Below are 23,696 nucleotides of genomic sequence, written 5' to 3'. Positions count from 1 at the left end.
GGGGAGGGGAGCCCCGTCCCGCGCCCGGCCTTCCGCAGCCCGCCCCGCGGCCCCGCCGCCGCCGCCGTCCTCTCCCCGCCGGGCCGAGCTCCTTCCGCGCGGACCGGGGGTTCCGGGGCCCGCGCGGCCGCGGCCGGAGCAGGCGGCGTTCCCCCCGTCCGCCACTTGGTGTGTCCCGGCCTACGGCATCCTGGCGGGACCCAAAGGGGCCGACGGCGGCCGTTCGCCTTCCTCGTGTCCGCATGACTGACAGCTGCGCGGCGGGCGGACGGCGCGGAGGTACGGCGCCCGCCGGCGGGATGCAGCCAGGGTCCCGCCCCCCGCAGCCCCGAGCCGGGCCGGAGCCGAGCCGGCGGGGTTGGAGCCCCGAGCGCGGAGCTCCGAGCCGAGCCGCAGCAACAAGTGGCGGGGCCGGGGCCGGGGGCGCGGCGACCCGCGGCGGGGGTTACAGAGGGGCTGGCCGGCGGCCGGCGGGGGCGGGCGGCCACGGACGGGCTTCCCGCCGCCCCTCGTGGCCCGGCCGGGAGAAGGCACTCCCCGGTCGGAGCCCCTGCCCGCGCGCGCCCGCGGGGGGGGTTGTCTCTGGGGCTGAGTTTGGCGGTCCGGTTCTCGGTCGTGGCCCGGCCCGCTCGCCCGCACGGTGTCCGTCCCGGCCCGGCATTTACCTGAAGCCCCGAGGGCGGGAGGGCGCGCGGGGCTCAGCGGCAGCTCCTCTCCCCCCAGCGCCCCAGAGATCCGCTTTGGCTCGCCTCCCTCCTCCCTTCCTCCGGAGGAAGGGTCTGCACCCATCCCGGGCCAAGCTGTGCTGGGTAGCCCGTGATCTGGGGGCGTCGGGCCTCTGAGGACTCAGAAAGGGGCGGAGGCTGGAGAGGGTGGTCAGGGAGGGCGTCGTGGAAGAGGTGCCTTTTGAATTGAACCGAGGCTGATGTGTGTAAGAGAGTGGACTGATTCTGGCAAAGGGAACCCTGGGATGGAGGCCTGGAGGCCGTTTCTGCGGGGCAGCTCTAGGCCGTAAGTTTGTGCTGGGGCCCAAGTAGGTGGTGGAGCTAGAGGTGATGGGGCGGGAGCCACAGAAGATTTAAAGGAAGGTGAGGCTGTGTCTCTGGAAGTGGGGTAAGGTGATCCCAGGTTTGGAGGCTGGGGGGAGATCAGTGTGCAGGGGAGGCAGGGAAGGCTCCCTGGAGGAGTTAAAACTTTGGGCTGTGGGGGATGGGTGTGTTACAGAGCGGCACCTGTGACTTAGGCGAGTGTGTTGGTGGGAGGGGCCTGGTCAGGTTTCCTGGCGTGGGGCATCTGGATCTCTGCTGGGGGTGAGTGGGGCCCATGCTGAGTCCCACGCATCAGCTAACAGCCCTCTAAGGGTAGATGATGGATTCTGGCCTTAGCTGAAGGGGGGGGAGTCGGAGGGTCCCCTGGGGCCTGGGTGGAACTGGCCAGAGCTGCCGCCTGCCTGGAGTTTGTGCCCCCACCTTTGCCTGGGTCCCAGACACCCTGCCCAGTGCATTTGTCATCCCCCATGCTGCCACGTGCAGAGCCACGAGTGAGGCTACTTCCCTTCCCAGCTGCCCCCCCACCCCACCCACTGGACGCACATCCTGTCCCTGGACAGAGGGACAGGATAGGGGGCCTTGAGTCACAGTGGCCTGGGGTCAGACCCAGGCTCAGCTGCAGAGGCTGCTGGCAAATGTGGAGGTGAGGGACACAGTGGAGGGGATCCAGGCTGTCAGCGGGTGGGCCTTGGGGAACTGGTGGGGGTGGAAGGCTTCCTGGAGGAGGGGCCCAGGGCCTGCCCCACCCATGCTCCTGCCCTGAGCAGTTGTTTACTCCAAAAGAGTGAGGGGAATGAGCCTCCCTCCCTGATCCCGGCCAGAGCCAAGTTGACATTCCTGGAATTCTGTGAGCTGTGTGTAGATTTGGGGGTGGTGGTGGCCTCCTCTTCCTGGGCTCCTCCCTCCAGCTCCCTGATCTCCAAGGAGAGGCCATGGGGAGCATCACGGCTGCCCCACCTTAGCCTGTGTGTGTGTGTGCCCTCAACACAGGTGTGCGTGGAGGCCCCTTGGGACGTTTGGTCCTCTTCTCTGTGTCTACTCTGTCTTCGCTCAGCCCTGACGGCGGGACACCCGGGAGCCTCAGAGGTCAGCCCTGCCCCCTGCCTCTGCCCTGCGTGGCCATGTCCCTCTGTGTGTGTGTTGTGGGGGAGTAGCTGGGCCCCAGGCCAGGCTCTCCTCAGGGTGGGCAGGAGGGAGACATGGGGGCCCAGGGCACTGGTGGAGAGTAGGGGTGGGGGCCCTCCACTGCCTGCAGGGGAAGGGGGGCCCTTGCTTCTCTCCGTGTGCAGTGTCAGCACAGATGGGGCCCAGGCCTCTGGGGAGGGAGAGTGCCAGTTTTTCAAGAATGGGGTATCCTGTCCCCGGTGGTGGGAGGCATAGGGAGGGAGGGAGGGAGGGCTGTGCTCGCATGTGGTTGGGAACCCGTGAGCCACGTTTCCTGCCAGAAGGGGGTCACTGCAGGGCAGGCAGGGGACAAGGCGATCAGATCAGCGGTTGAGGATTTTGCTGCTGAGACACTCTGGCCCAGAGCATTGCCCTGCACACAGGGAGTCAGCTGACCCTGCCTGCTGGTCCTGGCATCAGTTTCTCCATCTGTAATGTGTGGGTGGAACCAGAGGCTGCCCAGCTGGAGGGTCCCGACCCTGGCTTGGCCCCAGCCCCTCTTGCTTTGGGTGGATGTGGAGGGTGGGGTGGCGTCCATGAACATATGTGCTCAGACGCCTCCCCAGGGTCAGATGGGGTCCGTTGCTGGCGGTACCCATACTAGCCCGTTGGCCCTGGGGGCTAAGGAGTCATGAGTGGTGGTGTTTGCAGGCGTGCTTGAGGCTGACTGGCCCTTCCCTAACCATGCTCTGGACAAGCCTGGGCTGAGGGCATTTGGGAACAATGCCTGCCGGCCCTGCTGCCTGGGCCCCATGTGGCACTTCTCCGTGGCACTTGTGGTGGCCTGGAGGTGGGTGGGCACACACTGTGGATGCCTGAGGCAGGACGCTCCCAGGGCCTGTGGTGGGTGGAAAGGTGGCCCCCCTCGGAGTCCTGATGTGTCCTCTCCACCCCCACCTCCAGCAGAGAAATACCTGAGGGGGGAGTAGGAGCAGGGACGTGGGGGGAAGACCCTGAGGTGGGGGTTGGCCTTGCTGGGCCCAGGAGAGACCCCTTCCCTGGAGTGGGTGTCTCCCAGCCCTGGAGGCTCCAGTTTGGGTGTGGGGAGATGGCCTTGCCTCGGCTCTGTGTGGGGAGGGTGTGTGTGCGCCCCTCCCCCATGGTGGGGGCCTGGGTGGGCCTTGGGCCTACAGCAGGAAGGCCGACACCACAGGACTGTTTGTGTTGGCGGGGCCTCCCTGGCTCCTCAAAGCTGCCTGGGGGCCCAGGGTAGGCGGCTGTGCTCTGCTCTGTCCGCTGGTCTGCCCCTGCTGGGGTGTGTGCACCCAGCCAGGCCCCTGCCGCTCTCAGCTGCTGGGGCTCAGGTATGCCACGCCTCCGGCAACCTTCCATCTTTGTTTGGGATTTTGGGGTGGTTCCTTGGTCTGTCCAGGTAGGTGCCCATGGCCTTCTTATGGCTTATGCTCTCTTGGGGTCCCCCAACTGCTCGCCACTCGAGAGCCCTGGAGAGTCAAGAAGACCCAGCCCAGGCCTGTAGGGCCCAGGACTGTAGCTGTGTTTGTCTTGGGGCTCTCCCTCCGCCCTGTCCCTGCTGCATGCTGCAGGTGCCATTCCGGGGGTGCAGGCATGTCAGACCCTGCATTCAAAGGAAGCCCAGAGCAGAAAATGGGGAGGGTGGCTTCCTGGAGGAGGAGGCTGGGCCTGGGTGAGAGATGGCACCAGCTCCGGTCCTGTCTGGTCCCTGCACCCTGCCCCGGCTGCAGGGTTGTGTCTGGGCTGCCCTAGATGGGAGTGGGAGGCTCTGGACTCATGGAGGAGCACTGTGGGAGCCGGAAGGGCTCAAGGGCATTCATGGGGGGCCCAGGGGCTGCTCGGGGGTGAGGGCTGCAAGTGTGGCTGGGCAGAGGTCTCCTCCAGCCTCGGCTTGGTGTTGGCCATGGGACTTTCTCATTTTGGGGGGCCCGGGAGGGTTGGGGGGCTGCTGGTGGATCTACCCGTTAGGCCCTGCCTGGGAGGCCCCTCCCCCATGCCCAGGTCTTGGGGTGTGGGGGCATAGTGGGGTATGATGCATGGTTTTTAGCTTCTAGAATGTTGCTGTGGGCTTTGGGCCCCATAGGTCCTGGTGAGGGCGCTTATCAAGGACAGTGGATGAGGTGTGTTCCCTCCCCTGCCCCCCACTCCCGCACTTCGTACTTTCTGGGCCTGAAACCCCTCCATGGATGCTTCATCCCTGGGCACAGGGACAGCCGAGGGCTCCCAAGTGCGTCGTCCCCCCACTGAGGTTCTGGGGAGGACAGAGGTATGAGGTCACCTGCAGCCCTCTGTCTGCTCACTGGCCAGACATAGGTTTGGGTGGACTGGCAGGCGGTGGGCTGCCCATGAGAGGATGGGTGTGGGGGGGTGGACACCAGCCGTGGTGGTGGTTTGAGCCTCCGCAGTCCCCTCCTGTCCTTGAGCTGCTGAGAAGACCGCCTGCCCCACCCCCGGGCTGCAAGGAGCACCTGGTCTGAGGAGTGAGATGTGGGGGGCCTGACTGGGATGCCTTCAGATACTCCCCTGCCCCGTGAGCTTGGGGTCCCCTCCTCAAAGCCCCTGGCTGGTGGGGAAGGACAGAATCTTCCCATGAATGCCGATGGCAGAGGAACGGGCCTGGTGAGTCATCAGCAGCTGGCTCGGTTGGTGGCTCAGGGCATATCTGCTTGGAGCCCAGGAATGGGTGGGCTGCAGGGCATCTTGGGGGAAGTGGACACCTCTGGGGTCCATGCCATGACCACCACATGCGTGAACACGAATACTCTCTGTATGCACAGACCCCAGGTGTTCTATCTCTGTGTCTGTGGGCAGAGCCTGCCTCCCTCTCTGGGCTTCTCCGGACAACTGACCCAAGGTTGGGAGCAAAGCCCTATTTGAACCCCCCCCCCGCCGCCCCTGTTCTGGTCCCCTGAGTCTGGCAGTGCCCCCATACCAGTCCCCCAGCTGCCCTCTCCGGCCCTTGTAGGGACCTGGTCCTGAGTGGAGGGCTCTTCCTCATCCCCAAGGTGCCTGCCCAGCCTCTGGGAGCCCCCGCAGACGGTACAGTGTGGGCTCCATTGTGCCCATCTTTCCTTCCACAGGGCTCCAGCCTGCCTTGGCTGTACTGACCACTGGCCCACCTGCTGGCTCAGCTTCAGGGGAACCAAGCTCCGGCTGGCTTCTTTCCGGCAGCAAGTGCAGGTATGTCACGGTCTGGCGGGAAAGTAGTGGGGCAGACCTGTGCTGCCTTGTGGGCTCGTCCACTCGTGGCCCAGGGGCTTTGCCAGCTGCATGCTGTCCTGGTCCTGGCACAGACCGTCGGACCCAGCTGTTGCCGTCTCCTGAACATGTCTCATTGGGCCCACACCTGCTGGAAGGAGGGGACTCCTGTGCGGGAGAGGCTGGACTTTGGGGACAGGGTCCCTGACGCTGGGCCAGAGCACTGAGGGAAGCCCTCCCCCCCCAGCCTCAGCCCTGATATACTCGTGTCCTCATTCCAACTGGCCCCGGGACCCTTGGGTGAATGTCCCAAATTTATTTCAGATCAGACTCTCCTGGCCACCTGCGGGTGCCTGCAGGGTTTTGTAGATGGGATGTTTTGGGGGGTGCTGGGATAGTGGCAGCTGAGTGAGACAGAGCTGAGAGCACCCTGGGTATTGAGGCCTGGTGCGGGAACCCAGGCCAACTCCCCCTCTGCCCCCCTCCCTGTCCCACTCCAGCATGATGACGGGGTGGAGAGGTGAGCACGGGGCTCCGTGGGGAGTCCTGCCCATCTCTGCTCTCCTCTCAGCCTTGGCCAACCCCTTCCTCATCCTCAGAGGCCCTGCCCTGGGAGCCAGCCTCCCGCCCCTCAGGCCCCGGTCCCCACTCACCTCTGACCCTGCCTCTTTGAGGAGGACAAAGCTGATGAACTGGCAGCAGGGTTATTTATTTATGTCCTTGGAGGTCCAGCTGTGCGCCCTGAGTGTGTCTGACCCTGGGCCAGCCCGTAGGGGCGCTGTATGGGGGGCAGTATCTGGGTGGGGTATAGGGGTGAGGTGGGGTGAGGCCCGCTCAGCCTGGATCCTCCCTTAGCCCACCTGTGCCACACGTGCACATCCGAGGGTGCCCCCTCGGATTGGGCTGCAGAGCTGCCTGACGTGGGCCAAGGGGGCACTGGGGTCTGGAGGGTGTCACTTGTTCCCTGAGCAGAGATGTGGACAGTGGTTTCTGCAGGTCTCGGGTGGGGGCCCTCCGCTGTCTGCTTCTCCACTGGGCCACTGTTGTGTCCCTTTCCTGGGGCCCAGACACAAGGCACATTTGGGGGAGGAAAGAGTAGGGGGGCCCTGGGAAACCGCAGGCTGGCCAGCCATGTGACACAGGCAAGCACTCTGGGACTCTCTTGTCCGCTCCCTGCCAGGGCCAGCTTTGCTCTGGGGGGAACGTCATTCAGACACTGCCCTGGGGCCTTGAGATGCAGTTCTATGAAGGGACTTCAGGGGCGGCAGGGGGCTGATGCTAGAGGTCCTCAGGGCCCAGCAGGGCTGCCAGACCTCTCTGGGCCCCCAGCCTCCCAGACAGTCCTGCTCTGCCGGCTGCACCCCCCCCCACCCCCCCCCCCACCCCCCGGCCAAGACCTGCTGCCTCTTGCAACCACTCAGTCTGCCAATGCGTCATCTTGTCAGTATCCCTTCCTCGGCACCCCTGCCTCCCCTTCCTCCCACCCCTCTCCTTCCCATCCCCCTCTTCCTCTCCCTCCCACCTCTCTCCCCTCTGAGCTCTGCTACCCAACTCCCAGGGACCCTGAGCCAGCCCTTCTGTCTTTGGACTTCAGGTTCTGGGACTGTCCTGCTGGGTGCACACTGCCAGAGCACTCCCGTGGTGACCTGGTAGAGGCCTTGGCTACCGCCCAAGCCCAGGGTACAAGGCACAGACCCCAGGCCCAGAGCTCCGAGGGGAGGGGGCTCAGCTCTTTTTTGGCCTCTGGGCTACAGGCCCAGGGTCAGATAGGAAAGGGGCGTCTGTCTTACATGCTGATGCCTCCCCCCAACACCAGGGGGCCCCAGAGACCATGTTGCCCCCACCAATGGGGAGAGCTATGGGGGTGCAGCTGAGGGGACGTCTGTCCCCATCTGCGATTGCGGGTGTGTATGTCCCTCTGGACTGTTCCTATGGTATGTGTGTCTGCACACCAGCACGTGTGCACATCCAGAGTGAGTCTAAGGGGCGTTAGTGTGTGTCCCAGGGTGCATGCAAGTCACCCTGGGAATCTGTGAGCTGGGAGTGGGTCCGCATCTGCACGGGAGTGTGGATGTGTCTGGGAGGGGCAGGGTCTGACTTCTAGCCCAGGCCGGTGCAAAATGAAATGGGAGGTCCTCTCAGAACTTATCAGTAATTCCAAGACAGTGGCAGCAGAGCATTAAACCAGTGAGAGGTTCTGGGACTGCAGGCATCACGTGCTGGGGAAACCGACCTTTCTCCCCACCCAGAGAAGCAGGACCAGGGGAGGGTCAGCCCGCCCTGGCCCAGTGAACAAGCCAGATGCCCTGGGAGTTGAGGTCTGGGCCTGTTTTCAGGTGCCTAGGGATCACCCCTGCCCTCCTGTGTGTTCCGGCCCCTCCCTGTGAGTCTGAAAGCCTCCCCCTTTCTTGCAGAGTGATCTACTCGCCTACCTTCTAGGCACCCTCTCCACTTGCCCTTCCCTGCCCCAGCCCCTCTCAGGGGCAGCCCCGCCTCCTCCCCCAGCAAGGTTTCTCCACCCGCCCTCCTCCCAGGGTGGGTAACCTAGGCTGATTCCTGTCCCGACTCCCCATCCAAGCTGTGAGCTGCGGGGGCTTTGGGGGTCCCAGCGCGGGCGTCGCCAGCCCAGGCTGGAGGTGGGGGAAGCTGCTGGAGAGTGCGCAACCCAGGGAGTGTTCCGGGCTACGCTGCTGTCTCGCTCTGGGCGGGGAACCCAAATCGAAGCTGCCCCAGGTCATCACCAGAAAGCAACTGGGTCACCCCTTCATTTGCATAGCGCTCTGCATCTCGAGTGCGGTCGGAGGTCTCCAGGCCCGGTGGGGGGCAGTGCGGCCGCGGCGGAAGGCTGGGGGGGGGGGGTCCTCGTTCCCGGGGCTGAGAGCTGCCTGGGCCTTGGCCCTCGGCCGCAGACCCCCAGCCCCCTCCGACGCTTCCCCTGCCCTTCGAGAGCATCTTCCTCCCGGGCGATAGCGAGGAAGGGCGAGAGCGAGGGGCGCCAGCGCCGGCGGAGCGGCCCGGGGCGGGGCGGGGTCGTCGCCCCGGGGCCGCGATTGGCCCGCGCCCGCGGAGCAGTCGGATTTGCCGGGCGGAGCCGCTGCGAGGGGAGCGCAGGGGAGGGGTCCGCCGGGCGGTGCGGCGAGGTGGGAAGGGGTGAGCGGGCGAGCGGGCTCGGATTGGCGGGGCGGAGGGGAACGGGGCGGGGGCCGGGGGCGCGGGGCGGGCCGGCGGGGAGGGGAGGGGTCCTCGGGGGCGGGGCCGGCGCGGATTGGCCTGCGGGCGCGGGCGGGGGCCGGGGCTGCGGCGCGGGGACCGGGCAGGTGTCCGGGGCCGCCGCCGGGGCGGAGCGGAGCGGCGCGCCCGGCTGCCACCGCGGGGCCGGGGCCGGAGCGGGATGCGGCGTTCCGGGGCGGTGGGCGCGGGGCGCTGAGCCGGGCGGCGGCCCTGGCGCGATGCGCCGCTCGAGCACGGACGAGTCCACGTACCGGCGCAGCCCGTCGCCGGAGGGCAAGGAGCCCGGCTTCGCGCGCGGCGGCCCCTTCCGGCGTTACAGCAGCCTGTATGGGCGCGCGGGCGCCGGGGACGGCGGGGACAGCAGCCCCTTCTTCGGCCTGCACGCCAACCCCGGCCCCAAGGCGGCCCAGGCGCGCTACACGTCGCCCAAGGGCAACAAGTACGTGGTCTTCTACCTGGACCTCTCCTTCATCTTCCTCCTAGAGCTGAAGCGCTGCAGCATGGCGCGCGGCTGCCTCCAGGGCGTCAAGTTCCTCATGTTCGCCTTCAACCTGCTCTTCTGGGTGAGTGGCGGCGGGGCCGCGGCCCCGGGTCGGCAGGAGGAACGAGGGAGAACAGAGAGTCGCCGCTCCAGCAGGGATGGGGGGCGAGCCGCCCGGACGTAGACGGGCAGAGGTGTGCGCCCAGGATCGCTGCTCGGGCCAGGGCCGGCCCGGCCCGTGGGGCGCCTTTCGGTACCGCGAGGCTCTGGCCGAGGCTCCGCACTCGGGCCCGCTGCCCCGCGTCCTCTCCGCTCTCTTCCGGAGACGGACGTGTCCCGCACCTGCGCGCCCCACAGGGCGGCAAGGCACTGCGCCCGCCCGCGCCGGGGTTCGAATGCTGGCCGTGGCAGGCAGTGCGCTGAAACTGTGGGGCCTCCCTTCCATGCCCTCCCCTCCCTCCGCGCAGCCGGCGTCCTTTCTCCGACCCTACCCCCCCCCCCAAGTGGACTGACCTACTGGGCCCAAGGACCGTGGTTCTCAGGGGGCTGTTGGGGGCCAGGTGGTCCCCTCCGGTTTCTGGAGGCGCTGTGGGAAGGGAGCGGGGTGTGTGTGCACCGATGAGTTGTCTGGCTGGGCCTGACCCTGAGCAGGGTGTTGGGCCACAGGTGTGGTGGGGAGCTCCCTGCTGGCTCTTCCTGCGTGGTTGGGTGCAGGAGTGCGTGTGTGCGTGAGTGTGTGTGTGTGCGTGTGTGTGTGCGTGCAGGGCGGGGGCGCCATAAACTTTTGCTGAGGTGGGTTGGGTTTGCTCAGACAGGATGTGTGTCCAGTGTCAGAGGTCTTGGATCTGCAGGGTGGCCCCTTCCTCCTCCAGACAAGGGTGGGTGGGTGGGTGGGGAGGATGATGGCGATCACGGAGTTGCCACCCAGCCCCGGCCCCAGCCCCATAACTGCTGGGAGCATGGCAGGCCCTAGCTGTGGCAGCGACGCGCGGCCAGGCTGAGGTTCCACTGGCTGGGCTAGGGGAGGCTAGGTGGGGAGAGGATGCCAAGGTCACTCAGCCTCACGGTTAATCCTTCCACAGCTTGGAGTCGGGGGGCGTGGCTTTAGCTCCCGCCTGGGCTCTGGACCCCACAGGGAGGCTGTCCTTTGCAAGCAGCTCCATTGGGCCAAATGCCCAGGAACCCGGGTCCCTCTTTCTGCTGCTCCCTTCCTTCTTAGGCTGTATTTTTCTCTTCCCAACTTGTGGTGGGGGTAGTCACGGGACCCTGGGAGGGGCAGCCAGCCTGGGCTGCCTGTGGGGTGTGACCCACAGGGGCTCCTGCCCCAGATGCCTGCTTCCAGAGGCAGTCACGCCAAGAGTTGGTTCTCTATGAGAGAGTCCTGGGAGGGATGAGGCCCAGGCCCAGATGGAGGGCAGGCAGAGGTGGGTGGTGGCTGGAGCCCGGGCCCAGGCCTGTGAATGGGGTGAGCATCTTCTCTTGGGGGGGATGTGACCAGCTGCAGAGGGCACCAGTGTGGTCAGCACCGAGTGGCTGGTGGAGTCAGCACGTCACCGCGGGTGACCAGACCTGATGGTGGTGGCAGGGTAGGTGGCGGAGTGCCTGGGGTGGTGGTGGGGGGCAGTGGGTGTGGTGGAGAGTCGGGTCTCAGGAGATGGCCAAGACTTGCTTCTTCCCATGTCTGCTCTCCTCAGTGATCTGGGCAGCTGCCTGCAGGCAGAAGGAGAGGGGACCCCTCCAGGGTCCGGCCCCTCCCAGTGGGTCCCCAGGCAGAGCTGTCTTTGCCCCGTGAATCCTGTAGGGGCATCAGTACCTGCCGCAGGGCAGACACGCTCTACCAGTTCCTGCCGTGGATCAGAGACCCCGTTGGGACTCCCTGGGCTGGAAAATCCATTTCCCTTTTATTCCATAATTCTCCCTCCCAGCGGAGCAAGCTGGTCCCCTTCTGCTGACCTGGGCCTGCCCCTTCCCTGGTGTGGTGTCCAGCCAGGGTCTGAGACCCGGAGGTCAGAAAGGGGCACCCGGGCCTGCCCACAGCCCCCGGGAAACACTGGTGAGGCGCGGTGGGGATGGTCAGGAGGCTGAGTCCCTGTGTGGGTGCCAGCTAGGCCGCAGGTGCCTGGGGCAGAGGCTGGAGCACCCTTGCCCCGGGCCCCAGGTCCTTTGCTACCTGGGGGTTCTGGCCCCTCACTCCATTTCCCACAGTCACCGGGAGACCCCTGAGTGTCATGCCTTTGTCTCCCCACTGGAGCTATCTGTAAGGGTCGGGGCTGAGGTGGTGGGAGGGGAGTCCCAGAGAGCTGGACCTCAAGACACTCACCTGTGTCCGTGCCTCTGACCCCACCTGCAGGGCCAGCCCTGCAGAGGGGAGGTCATCATCTGCAGCTAGGGTGGGATGGGGGGGAGTAGTGTCTGGTGGGCCAGACATGCCTGTCCTGGGTGTGGCTCCCAGAGGGAGTGGGTGCCGGGGGCCCTGGTAGTGGGGGAGCAGGAGTCCAGGCTGCAAGTGCAGATGGGGGGAGGGGAGCAGGGAGGTGAGGGGTTCCAAGGGCACCATCCCTCACACCTACTTAGAGGTCAACAATGACTTCTCTAACTTTGTCGCACGCTCATCTTGGCTCTCCTGTCCCCCAAGCCCTGCCTGGCACCCCTTTACCTCAGGGCCTCGATTCTGCTGGAGGTAGACCCCCCAAGGCCCTCACATGGACCCCCTGGCCCTGGGGTGCCCATGGCCGAGATCATAGTTCCTGACTGGGCCTGGGGAGGTAGGGAGGGGGAAGGGCAGGCTCAGGAGATAACGGGCTCTTACTTATGTGCCCCGTTTGCTGGGTTTTCCTTGGGGACTCCTGCTTGGGCCTGGGAAAGCAGAACTGAGGCCTCCAGCCTTGGGTCCTCGTGGGGCAGGAAAGAGTCATCACCTGTCTGTCCTGGACTCGATCTGCCTGGTCCCGTGTGGACTGGCTGGGCCACTGGCCCGGCCCTGCAAAGGAAACAGGCCCCCGTGTTGTCACCAGTGCTTGCAGCCGGGGTGACCTGAGACGGGGGAGCTGGGAAGGCACAGGCACCACCCAAGGGAGGAGAGGGATAGAGATGCTGGTGGTGGGGGCCCCACAGAGTTCAGAGCCGACTGACCCGCAGACCCTCTCCTGCCTTCCCACAGCAGGTGGGGCCTTTGCTGGGGACAGACAGTTCCAGCGGGACACAGTGGCCCTCCTCTGAGGCCTGCACAGGTGTCGGGCAGCTTAGGGCCAGGGTCCCCTCGATGGGGCGGGGGGAGTGTCTCCTAGGAGCCCCATCCTGGTGAAGAGGGCCATGTTCAGTACCGGGGAACAGGTGGGGTGTACCATGTGATGCCGGGTGTGGGGTGAGGGTTTGGGGCTGTCCAGGCCCCCCCGGTCAGAGGAGAGGAAGGAGGTGCTCTTTCTGCCCTTCCTCCGCTCTGGGGCAGAGTGCTCAGGGCTCGCACAGGGGCATTCTTGGTGGTCCAGGTGGTCTGGGACGGGGTAGGGGGTGGACCTGGGTGGAGAAGGGGCTGAGCCTAGCAAGGTCAGGGTGCTTCTGTGTCTCCCCCTCGCCAGGTGCCCAGCTCCTTCCAGATTCGGATCAGCCAAGCTGAGGGTCCCTCCCCCTGCTGCTCTCCTGGCAGGGGTCCCTTGCCACCCCCCTTCCTACCTCCCGGCTGCTCGCTGCTCTGCCTCTCCCGGCGCTTGTGGTCAGGGTCCCTCTGCATGCATGGCTGGGGTGGGGGTTGGAGGCCTGCCTGCCTTTTCCTGCTGCCCAGGCCACCCTAGGACTTTGGGTAACTCCTGCCCTCCTCAGGGTCTTCTTGGGGTCTCCCTTGCCTCAGCTGCACCCCAGGTGAGGAGCTGCAGATGACATCCGAGTGGGTGGCCTGACCTGCTGTCACTGGCCCTTGGGCAAGGCCCCTGAGACTGCTGGAGGAGGGAACACAGGGTGGCAAAGGGCCCCGTAGAGCTGGGGTCCATGACCTCCCCCCAGGCCTCCCTGCAGCTGGGAGGTCCCAGGGCAGGGCCAGTGAGTGTCTCAGACCCTGTTGCTCCTCTCAGCCTCAGCCTCCTGATGGTAGCTGGGCGCGTCCCGGTGTCCGGGCTCCTGTTCCTTTCTGCCACGGGTAAGGCAGGGCGTGTCCTGCTGCCTGCAGGTAGGGGTGGGTGGGCAGCCTTGTGATGGGTGGAGCGGGTTCTGTGCTGGGATTGGGTCTGGAGGGCACGGGGGGAGGTGCTGGGGGTGGGTGTGCTTGGCGTCCCTGGTCAAGGGTCAGGACACTCTCCTCCCTGGGGCCAGCAGCTGGCCGACGGGACAGACGGGGGTTCTGGGGCCTGGGGGTGCGGATCTGCTCTGTGGCGGCAGTACCGGTCTCTGGGGCCAGCTCAGCGACAGAGCCCTCCCTCCCACGGCGGGGGCGGCCAGCAGACACCATGCCCGGCCGCAGTCTGTTTCTGAGTGCAAGTGCTGATGCTGGAACCAGGTGCGGAGCTGGTGGCTCCCCTGATAGGGCGGGGGTGGCAGTGGTCAGTTAGGGGTCAGTCACTGGTGGCCTTGCTGTGGAGTCCTGGCGGCCCGGCTCTATCCTGGGTGGTTGTCGGGTCTGTCCACCCAGTGACCCAGGTGGGCTTCGTGGTGCCTTTGTGAGTGTCCCTGGAGTCTGGCCTGTTGGGAGGGAGGACAAGGGGAGAGGTGGGTCGGCCAGGCCTCTCTGGAGAGGCCCTTCCGTATAGAAAGCAGGGGTGGATGGGCTCTGTGTGGGGCAGAGAGATGTGGCCTCGGCCATTCAGGGCTGGAGAGGGCCCCTCGGAGGCCAGGTGGTCCATGTCCCAGCTGCACCTTCCCGTCTGCGGCCCTGTCCTGCTGCCTACGGATGGGGCTTTGTCTTCCCCCTGGCTGCCCGAGGTATCTGGCGATGGCCTCTCCCTCCCCTCCCCCAAGCAGTGCTGCTGAGTTTCTTGCGCGGGACTCTCTGCGACGGGGTGGCGGGGGAGGGGGGACGACTCACGACCCCGAGATCGAGGGTCTCGTGTTCCACTGACTGAGCCAGCCAGGCGTCTCTGCTGCTGTGGTTCTTTTCTGTCCCCTGGATGTCTCTTGTGGTCCATGAGCCCCTCCTTGCCCTGGAGGGTGGACTTGAACCTCCTGAAGCTGCTGGCCAGGGCTCTTCTGCTCCTCTGCCCGGTCCCTCCCCCGTGCACACTGGCTTCAGGGGTCCTCAGTCAGTGGGGCTGGTCTCCTTGTGTCCAAGCCTTGGGGGTGAGTGAACGGGCTGATGATGGCACGGGGGCTTGCCGGAGTTTAAGAACATCAACGGCAGACAACTGTCACCCAGGGTGACAATATCTGGTATCTCAAGCCCCTTCGCTCAGTCTCCCTGATTCCTGCCTTGGGGCAGCTGCAGACATGATTTCTGGCACGGTGGACAAATTTTGCCATTCCTGAACTTGTATTGATGGGGTCCCTTCGTGGCTGTTCTCGGCTGGGTGGGGTGAAACACCTTGCCATGCCCAGCCCCCACCCCAAGGCTGTGCTGGCTGCCAGGCAAGGGGCTTCTGGGCACAGGCTTGGCCCCCGCGGGCACCCAGCCCTCCACTGTGTTCCAAGGACATGGCCAGCTGTCCTGCCATCTGCTGGCCGGAGGGGCAGTGGCAGAGAGCCACCTGATACCTGCCGCTTCATGGGCCTGGGGGCGGGGGTGGTATCTCAGACCATGTGGTCCCTATATCCCCAGCCCTAGGCCAACCCGAAAAATGCACAGACAAGAAAAAGGACAGCAGGAATGTCAGGGGGCCGTCGGGGGAAGTACAAGCCAGGCACTGGGCTGGGGCTGGTAACAGGTGAGGGCAGAAGATAGGGCATGTGCTCGAGGTACACCAGAGGGAGTCAGTGAGGCCACAGCGGATGGCAGGGCAGGGATGGGGTCCCCAGCAGGAGGCCTGGGCCCCTCTCTCAGGCTGTCATGGAGTCTGCTCCTGGGACCCAGCTGGGCTCCTGTGTGGCTGGGAGGAGAGTCCAGCCAGTGCCCCAGGCAGTGAGAGAGTGAGGCTGGACATCCGTGGGATTGGGGTAGGGTCCCAGCCTCCCAGGGACCTCAGCCCCACTAGCCCTGTGTTTGATGTTCTGTGTCTGAGTTTAATGGGCCTTGTTTTTTTCCTGCACTTGGAGGCTGTAATTTTCCTGCCAAAATGTTTTAAAAGCTGCATACGCAGAAACATTTTCAAAATTACAGGTAATTTTATTAACTGTGTGTGTGCATTCTGTTAATGTGTGTGTCCGAGTTTTTGGTGATTGGTCTATGCAGACATGCTTGAACACGGAGGGCCTTGGGGCTTGCGGGCATGACAGGTTATAGGGCAGCATGTCTGTGACATTGAGCCTGTGTGTGACACTGATGCTGAGAGGTGCCTGTGGCAGCGGGGGCGTGTGACGCGGTGACGGTGAGGGGTGCCTGTGGCAGCGGGGGGCGTGTGACGCGGTGACGGTGAGGGGTGCCCGTGGCAGCGGGGGCGTGTGACGCGGTGACGGTGAGGGGTGTCCGTGGCAGCGGGGCGTGTGACGCGGTGACCGTGAGGGGTGTCCGTGGCAGTGTGGGGTGTGTGTGTCACAGTGTGGGTCTCTCCTGCCATCTCAGGGTGGAGGTGGGATGATGTGTGCAGAGTTAATTAAGGAAATCCGTTTCCACCAGTGCTGGGGTGAGGACCCCCCTCCTGGGTCTCCCGGGACCTGGGCCGGCCAACCTACCACAGCTGCTCTGTTCCCCGTGTCCTCTCCATGCCCTTCCGTGTGTCCCCATGGGGCGAGGGAGCTCAGACGGCTCATTTTCCTGCTGACAGGAGCCGTCCGCCGACGTCCTTGAAGGCGGGCAGTGGGGTTGTGAAGAACGAGTCATTCTCTCCTCTGCTCGGGGACCTGCTGCAGGAGGCAGCCCCACCCCCTGAGGCCCCATCCTGGGGGCTCAGCTCGGAGACGTGACTCGCTCCGAGTGGGGGCTGTGTGGTTCAGTGAGGGACAAGCTGGTGTGAGCCTGGGCATGGCGGCCGGTCACTGTGTCCTCCTCCACAGGGAGGTGAGGGGGCTACCCTCACGCCCTCCCTGACCCCGGTCCCTCCCTGGTCCCCGGCCGCGGTGTCCCTTTTGTGCGCAGCACCTCACTGGGTGCCCCCAGCTTCAACCTTCCCTTGGGCTTTGGAGATCCCAGAGGCACTGGGCACGCTGTGGGGACACGGTGCCCGGTGTCCCTGCAGGCGCAACGGAGGGCACAGCTCCAGAAAGCCCTCGGCTCCCAGTTTCTCATCTGCAGGTTGGGTGGGAGGATCGAAGGAGCCAGAGCCTGTCCCAGCCTCTTCTGTGCCCCATGGTGTGGAGTGGTGCCTCCCACAGGCGGGCGCAGGGTGCGCAGAGGTGCTGGGTGTCCCCTCAGCGGCCCTGCCTGGGGTCAGCACGTCAGACAGCGCCAGCGCTGCTGGGGGAGGGGGGGGCTGCCTCCATCCTGCAGGTGGGGGGACACTCCCCATCTCCATAACTGCCCCGGGGTTGTGCCCAAGCCCAGCTCTGGGGTGCAGACGTCACCCTGTGTCTGTGTCCCCCCCCGCCCTGGGCAGCTGGCTCCTCACACTGGGTGCAGAAGAGGCAGTCTGAGCCACTCCTCCGGGTGGGTCCCCCTGCTGCCCTCCCACCTCTGAGCCTTGTCTGGGCAGCCTCCCCTGGCCCCTGGCCTCTGGAGCCTCGTCATGGCCCTGGGTTTGATCACTGCATGGAGGTGGCCTCACGGGAGGCCGTCCATGGTGGGCCCTCTGGGAACCTCCAGGGCCATCTGGTCAGTACCCCTAACCTGATACCCTGCCCTCTCCCTGCCCCTTGCCTGACTGCAGACCCCCACCCTACTCTGGGGAGGGGCTCAAGCAAGCAGGACGACCCCAGCTTCCTGGATCCTGCCCTGAGCCAGCAGCGTTCAGAAGAGGTGTTGTTTTTGACTTTTAGACCAAAGTTCTTGCTTCTGTGGAAGGTGCAAGAGGGGCAGGCGAGTCAGAGAGGACCCGCATGTTCACCCTGAGCTGACGGACCCCCCCACACACACTGGAGGGTGGGGGACATTTCAGCTGGGGGCCCTCTTGCCCCACTCAGCCCTTGGCAAGCCCCAGAGGGATCCCAGATGCTGGTAGGCCTGGGCCGGAGCCCCCGGTGTCTGCCCACACCCGGGGAGCCGTGGCCCCTGCTGCTCTTGGGCTGGGAGTGCGTCTCCCCCCCCCCCCCCCAATAATTGTAGTCTCCTGCCAGCCTGGCTTAATGCATGCTGGCCCCACTCCCACCCCAGGGCCAGGCTGACCTGCTGGTGGGGGAAGGGGCGAGCAGGTGCACATGGGAAGGTGAGGCCTTCTTGGGCAGGGGTCTCAGAGCCTGTGGGGTCTGCTGAGTCATGGGGTTCCTGCCAGGCTTGGGGAGCCAGGCCACTTGTTGGGGAAGCATCGGGTGTGGATGGTCCTGCCTCCCCTTGGCTCTGCCTCTGACTGGCTCATTTCCCAGCATCAGTTTACTGGTCTGGGAAATGGGGTGGGAGTCTGGCCTTGTAGGCTCCGGAAGCTTTTGTGGGTGAAGCAGGGCTTGTGGTGGCCCCAGGTAGATGCAGTATACCCTGGAGTCTGTGCCCTAGCCTGTCCTGTGCATGCGGGGTGATCACTCCAAGGGCTGGGTGTCACGCCTAGGAGCGCCCTGGGGGCTGAGGCCATGGGGGCCGGGCCAGAAGGCAAGGAGTGGGGAGGGGTCCCCGGGGCTGCCTGGCTTTCCCCAGAGCCCTGCAGGCATTGGTCGCCGAGTGGTCTCATTGAAGCCCAGGTTTCGGGGGACCAGGTGCTGGTCAGTGTTTGTGGGGCTTACCGCCCCCAGCCGGCACCTGGAACATTCTCTTGTTTATTCCTGAGACTGCCAGAGCCCTGGCCCACCCCTGCTCCCCCAGGGCTGCATGTCCCTGTCACCAGGAGAGGCCGAGGGCCTTCTCCCCTTTCTTCCTCTCATTTTAATTGTGTTTGTAATAAGGAGCAACTGTTAAATTCAGACAGGTTCCTGTGGTTGAGAGGAAGGGGCAACGAGGGCCAGGCATGGGTGCTCCCGTGCTGGCATCCACCCCGGGGCCAGGGGAGTGCTCTTGGGCTTGTACTTAGAAGGGGACAGCTGGGGACACCAGGGGTCATCTCCCTGACTGCTCAGATCCAGAGAGGCTGTGGGGGCAGGTACAGGCCAGGCTCTGGGGAAGAGGAGGATGATTCCTGGACGGGTGGTGTTTGGGGGGCCCCTGGGGCACCCTGCCCAGGCTGCCTCACCATGTCACTGGGACGGGGCAGGCACCCATTTGTGACCCGAGTGGAGAGTGTCCTCAGACACTTCCCCACTGCCTTGGGGGCAGACCTGGCGTCCCCACCCATTACTGTGGCTATGGATCGGGGGTGTGGGGGAACTGGCTGGGCGCTGGGACAAGACTGGGGGGGGTGAGTGGCCCTGGGAAGTCAGCAGGGCGGGTGAAGGTGCACGGGGCCCACGGGATGGCCACAGGGGTCTGGGGAGACTGTAGCCCGGCTGGGGGGGTCTGGGAGGCTGCCTCACTGCTCTCTCCCCCCACCCTGGTGGTTCTAGCTGGGGGGCTGCGGCATCCTTGGTGTTGGAATCTGGCTGGCTGCCACCCAGGGGAACTTCGCCACCCTGTCCTCCTCCTTCCCGTCCCTGTCGGCCGCCAACCTGCTTATCGTTACCGGCACCTTCGTCATGGCCATTGGCTTCGTGGGCTGCATCGGGGCCATCAAGGAGAACAAGTGCCTCCTGCTTACCGTGAGTGCCCCCTGCTCACTGCGAGTGCCCCCCGCGGGTGGGCTCCACCTCTGGGGCTGCTGCTCCAGCTCTGTGCCGCTTCGAGGGCCACAACAGCTCACAGCCGTGGCCTGTGGCAGCCCCTGGGGGCCTTGCTGGGGCCTCCCAGACCAGCCTGGGGCTAGGGGGGTCGGGTGCTGGGGGCTGCCCGCTCAGCCCGTCCTGGAGGCCTCCCTTGACAGGACAGAGACACCCCCACACACGTGCACACAGGAGCCGTACCGGGCCTGCTCTGAACCACCCTTTCTGCGACCCCTCCCCCGCTCCTGTCCCAGGACCCGGTGTTGAGAGGCTCCCAGTCCCCCCCTCTGCCTTGGGGACAGGGTCACAGGCAGGATGTTCTCGTCTTTGGGAACATTAATCACAGATCATTGAGAAGGGGAAGGATCCTTGCCTATTAATATGTCTGGCAAAGGCCTCCGGCAGCTTCAAGTCCTGAATCACCCCTTCAGATTGCTCTTGTCTGAGGAGCCCTTGCCCAGGGTGGGGCCCCGGAGGGCACGTCCCCCGTCTTCAGCTCTCCCAGGTGTGGAGCACGTCCGGACACTCCCATCAGAGGCCGCCCCATCCCTTGGAGCCGCAGGTGGGGGCGTGGCTGGGTCCCCAGCTGCCCTGGGGCAGGAAGCTGCACTCCAGCCTTCCCCACAGGGTGACCTGGGGGTCCAGAGCCTGGGGCCTGCTGGGGGCAGTGTGGGCCCTGAGTCCTGGGCCGGATCGGGGGCCCCAGGAGAGGACAGGGCTCGCTCCCCCCGCCCTGGCCCCATTCCTGTCTGCGGGAAAGGAAGTGTGCACGCGTCTCTGCTGCTCCGCTGGCCGGGGGCTTCTCCAGCCAGGGTCAGGGCTGTGCCTCTGGGGGTGCTCGAGTGGGGGGCTGCCAGCCAGCAGGCAAGGTTGGTGCAGTCAGGTGGGGCCTCTCAGGCTCCTGGTGGCTGTCCCCTCACCTTGGCCTTTCCTGAGTGGCTGCTGGCCACCCCTGGCTGCTCTGATGGCTGTGACCCCCAGGGTTTGGGGTCATCGCGGTCCGACCCACGCCCTGCCCACAGGGACACAGGCACAAAGCACACGTGTGTGCTGGCAGGTGTGAGGCTTGTGCTCCCCGGTCCGTCGAGCAAGAGCAGAGCCCTGAGACAGAGAGGGGAGGGGTCCAAGGGAGGTGGGGGAGCACGAGGCGGGGCACGCCGGTCTCCGGGGGACGGCCCCGCGGACACTGGGGCTTCTGTCTGAGGTTTGCGGCCCCGCCCTTGGGAGGCCTCCCGGGCTGGGGGGCAGCCTGGGGTCGGGGGTGGTCACTGAGGCCGGGTCTCCTCTCTAGTTCTTCGTGCTGCTGCTGCTGGTGTTCCTGCTGGAGGCCACCGTCACCGTCCTGTTCTTCGCCTACACTGACAAGGTTCAGTCACCCCTGCCCTCCCCGGCTTCCGGTGTGGGCTCTGATCTCACCGCCCGGGGAGGGGCCACAGCGCTGTGGGTGACAAGGGTGCGGGCACGGCTGGGAATGGCGTTCACAAGCCCCACACTCAGTGTGGGTGGACAGCAGCCCCTGCCATCCAGTCACTGGGGGACCCGGCTTTAACTGCAGCCCCCAGAGTCCAGGCCTGGAGGCTCGGGGAAGTTTCTGACCCTCTGGGAAGTGGGGGCGCAGGCGAGCAGCGCTGTGCCCTGGCTGTGCTGAGCTCCTGCCGTCCTGGACTGCTTGTCTGCTGGGCAGGGAAAATCCCCCACCCCCTTTACTCACTCACGTTACTGACAGCTCCTTTACACGTGTTTTATATTCTGGGCTATACCCTAGACCTGCGTTCCTTATTTTGCTCACATTTTTGTGCCTTTGCCCGTTGGGAGCTCTCGCTTGGCTCCTGGGTCCCTTTGGCATCCTCCCCTCGGTGCGTTTTCTGGCGCTGAACGACCCCCCAGACCCAGCTTGGCATCTCCTGCCCCAGCCCTGGAATCAGCCTTTTCTCCAGGAGCCCTGGTTCCTTCACCAGAGGATGGTCTGGAACCAAGTTCCGGGGGCCGGCGTGCTCCTCGCCACTGGGGCGTCGTAGCTTCTGGGCCCCTGAGCCGACAGACGGAGCCGTGTGTACTCACGACCCGTGTGTACAGACCGGTCTCGGTATTTCTGTACTTGTCCGTCTGTCTCTGTACGTGAAGCTGAGGTGCCTGACTCTAGTGCCAGCCGGTGTTCCGCACCACAGAGTGCCCAGGGGTGGGCACGGGCAGGAGCAGAGTCCTGGGCACAGGGATGGGGGCTTCTGGGAGGAGGGGACTCCAAGGAGGGGGACAGTGGGCACAGGTGCCTGTGGGGTCTGGATGAGGCAGTCGGAGCTGGCTATGGGAGTGGCCCTGCTGACACCACTGCACCTGCAGATCGACAGGTATGCCCAGCGGGACCTGAAGAAGGGCCTGCACCTGTACGGTACCCCAGGCAATGTGGGCCTCACCAACGCCTGGAGCATCATCCAGACTGACGTGAGTCTGGGTGTGTGTGTGTGTAGGCAGAGGGGATGGGGGTGTGCCGTGGGGGGGGGGCAGGGCCCACCGGCCTGCTCCCCAACCATCCCAGCCCCTGCGCCTGTCTGTAGTTTCGCTGCTGTGGGGTCTCCAACTACACCGACTGGTTCGAGGTCTATAACGCCACTCGTGTGCCCGACTCCTGCTGCCTGGAGTTCAGTGAGAGCTGTGGTCTTCACGCACCTGGCACCTGGTGGAAGGCGGTGAGCACCTACCCTTCCCATGCATCCTGGCCCCCCGGGGGACTGGGGGTGGAGGAGGGCTGGCCTCGTGGCCCCTGTGATGCGTGCTCTTCCTCCAGCCATGTTACGAGACCGTGAAGATGTGGCTCCAGGAGAACCTTCTGGCTGTGGGCATCTTTGGGCTGTGCACGGCACTGGTACAGGTATGCCGGGCAGGGCCTGCCTCAGGAGCCACCTGGACCCGGCCCGGCCTCCGACCTAGCACCCTAGCTCACCAGCACCTGGGGGCGGCGCCCTGAGCCCCCGTGGCTGAGCAGAGGTGGGGTGTGAGGGATGCTCGGGCCGCTCCGTGGGGAGGTGATCTTCGACAGGCAGGCCCGCCTTGTTCCTGCGGCCCAAGCCTGGCAGCTGGGGCGGGTGCTCGTCACGGGACTGCCAGCACAGGGACCTGGTGCCCCGATCCTGGCTTCCCAGCCCCAGTGGAAGTCCTCCCGAGTGTCGGCGCCCTGGGGGAGCTTGAGGCCAGGGTGTCAGTAAAGCGGACGTCAGGGCAGCCCCTGTTCCTGGGGTGCAGAGACAGATGGGGGTCACAGCCAGATCGCACACACTGTGGAGGTGATCACGGTGGGATGACGGGCAGGGAGGGAGGGGGCAGATGGGCCCTGAAGCCACCAGCAGAACACAGTGGCCATGCGGAGAGGTCCGGGGGCCGAGCCCTAGGAGTCCCCAGGGTGCCCCCTGTGCCGAGGCTCGGGGACGTGGCTGGGGTGGGACCTGAATTGCCAGGGTTGGGGGAGGCATCCCCGGAGAAGTGGGGTACAGGCATCCAGGGAGGAAGCTGGGGGTGGGGTCTGTGGGCAGGACCCCTCTGTGCTCGTGGTCTCCTGGACCAGTCCTGCCCAGCCCCTTGTGTCCCCACAGATCTTGGGTCTGACCTTCGCTATGACCATGTACTGTCAGGTGGTGAAGGCGGATACGTACTGTGCGTAGGCCGCCCGCTGCCTGCCGCCTCTGCCTAGCCGCCACAGGATGCGGCCCACGGGGAGAGGACCGCGTCCCCACCTGCCTCTCCTGCTGCGGGACTCAGCCAGCCCTGTGACACACTGCGCCGGAGGGGGTGGCTGAGCGCTGGCAACACGGGCAGGGCTGGGGGCGGGAGGGGCTTCTGGCGCTTTTCATATCCATGTATTCTCCAGAGCAGTGTTCTCCCCCCTGGCTGGGGGTCATTCCCGGGTGGGGGTGGCGGGCCGACCGCTGGTCCTGGTGCTCATGGTGGGGCTGCTGCCCCGCCATCCACATTCCACAGCGGAGCCAGGGCAGGCTCTGGGTGCATCTTTAATAAAGTGCGTGGACAACAGCCCCCCACCCGTGTCTGTTGCTGCCCTGACCCTGGGGGGGGGGGCTGTGCCCAGACAGCCCCCCACCAATATGTGCCCAGTGCCTAGAGTGGGGTTCCTGCCCATGCGTGGGACCAGCCACCAGACCTCCATGAATTCAGGTACAGGGAGTGGCCACAGGTGCCTCAGGGTGGCCCTGCACCTCCCTCCTCCCCATCTAGTCCCAAGGCCTTGCCTGCCCCCAGGGGTCTCTCTGTTCCGGTGAATTTGGCCCCTTAACTGCTCATCTGTAGGATTCTGCAAAGGAAATGGGCTGTTAGGTGTGGACCAGATATCACTGGCTATCAATGCTGGGCTCTCCTGAGACAGGACTGGGGGTGTGAGGAAGGCCATGGGTCTGGGGCTTCGGGTTGGGGGATGGGCCCCTCCCAGGAGTCTCACTAGCTGTGGGGCACACGGCCCCCCAAACTCTCAATTTCCAGCCCTCCTTCCTGCTGGCTCCAAGGCTCTGCCCTCTCTCTGTCCCCCCCCGCCCCCCGAGTCACTGTTCTCGTGTGGCAGGCCCCCCTGGGGATGCCCATAGCCAAGCACTGACCATGGCCACAGACACAACCCATCTGCCAGTGTGCCCCCAAGCCCACCAACACCACCTGTCCTCATTCCACGGAAACTACCAGAACCAACGTGTAGTGATCTCAGGGCACGAGGT

The 23,696-nt window shown here is 65.4% G+C and overlaps 1 protein-coding gene across 10 annotated transcripts; it reads left to right on the top strand.

Annotated features, from left to right (window-relative positions):
• Nucleotides 1-41: 41 nt before the first annotated feature.
• On the top strand, nt 42-23,007 carry TSPAN4 (tetraspanin 4). 10 transcript variants are annotated; one of them, XM_057317630.1, is made up of 10 exons: nt 42-279; nt 2,040-2,135; nt 4,592-4,805; nt 4,964-5,040; nt 5,267-5,366; nt 18,733-18,924; nt 20,276-20,350; nt 21,325-21,426; nt 21,540-21,671; nt 21,770-23,007. In XM_057317630.1, the coding sequence occupies exons 3-10, from the start codon at nt 4,692-4,694 to the stop codon at nt 21,947-21,949; spliced, it is 972 nt and encodes a 323-aa protein (XP_057173613.1). In that variant the 5' UTR covers nt 42-279; nt 2,040-2,135; nt 4,592-4,691; the 3' UTR covers nt 21,950-23,007. The 10 variants fall into 10 exon arrangements, with proteins under 10 accessions (XP_057173613.1, XP_057173618.1, XP_057173612.1 ...); XM_057317629.1 differs by lacking the exon at nt 42-279 and adding an exon at nt 921-1,011; XM_057317628.1 differs by lacking the exon at nt 42-279 and adding an exon at nt 1,563-1,692.
• Nucleotides 23,008-23,696: the final 689 nt, after the last annotated feature.

The sequence above is a fragment of the Ursus arctos genome, unplaced genomic scaffold (genome assembly GCF_023065955.2).
Source record: "Ursus arctos isolate Adak ecotype North America unplaced genomic scaffold, UrsArc2.0 scaffold_23, whole genome shotgun sequence".
NCBI classification, from domain to species: Eukaryota; Metazoa; Chordata; class Mammalia; order Carnivora; family Ursidae; genus Ursus; species Ursus arctos.
The sequence above is the reverse complement of the archived record's forward strand: the minus strand, read 5'-3'. Positions and strand labels throughout refer to the sequence as shown.

Bases quoted from the DNA above. Each gene is read 5' to 3' on its own strand.
- TSPAN4 (XM_057317630.1), top strand. From the start codon at position 4,692: ATGCCTTCAGATACTCCCCTGCCCCGTGAGCTTGGGGTCCCCTCCTCA. The intron at 4,806-4,963 runs GTGAGTCATCAG...CTGTATGCACAG, and splicing joins ATGGCAGAGGAACGGGCCTG to ACCCCAGGTGTTCTATCTCT. The intron at 5,367-18,732 runs GTATGTCACGGT...TGGTGGTTCTAG, and splicing joins CTTTCCGGCAGCAAGTGCAG to CTGGGGGGCTGCGGCATCCT.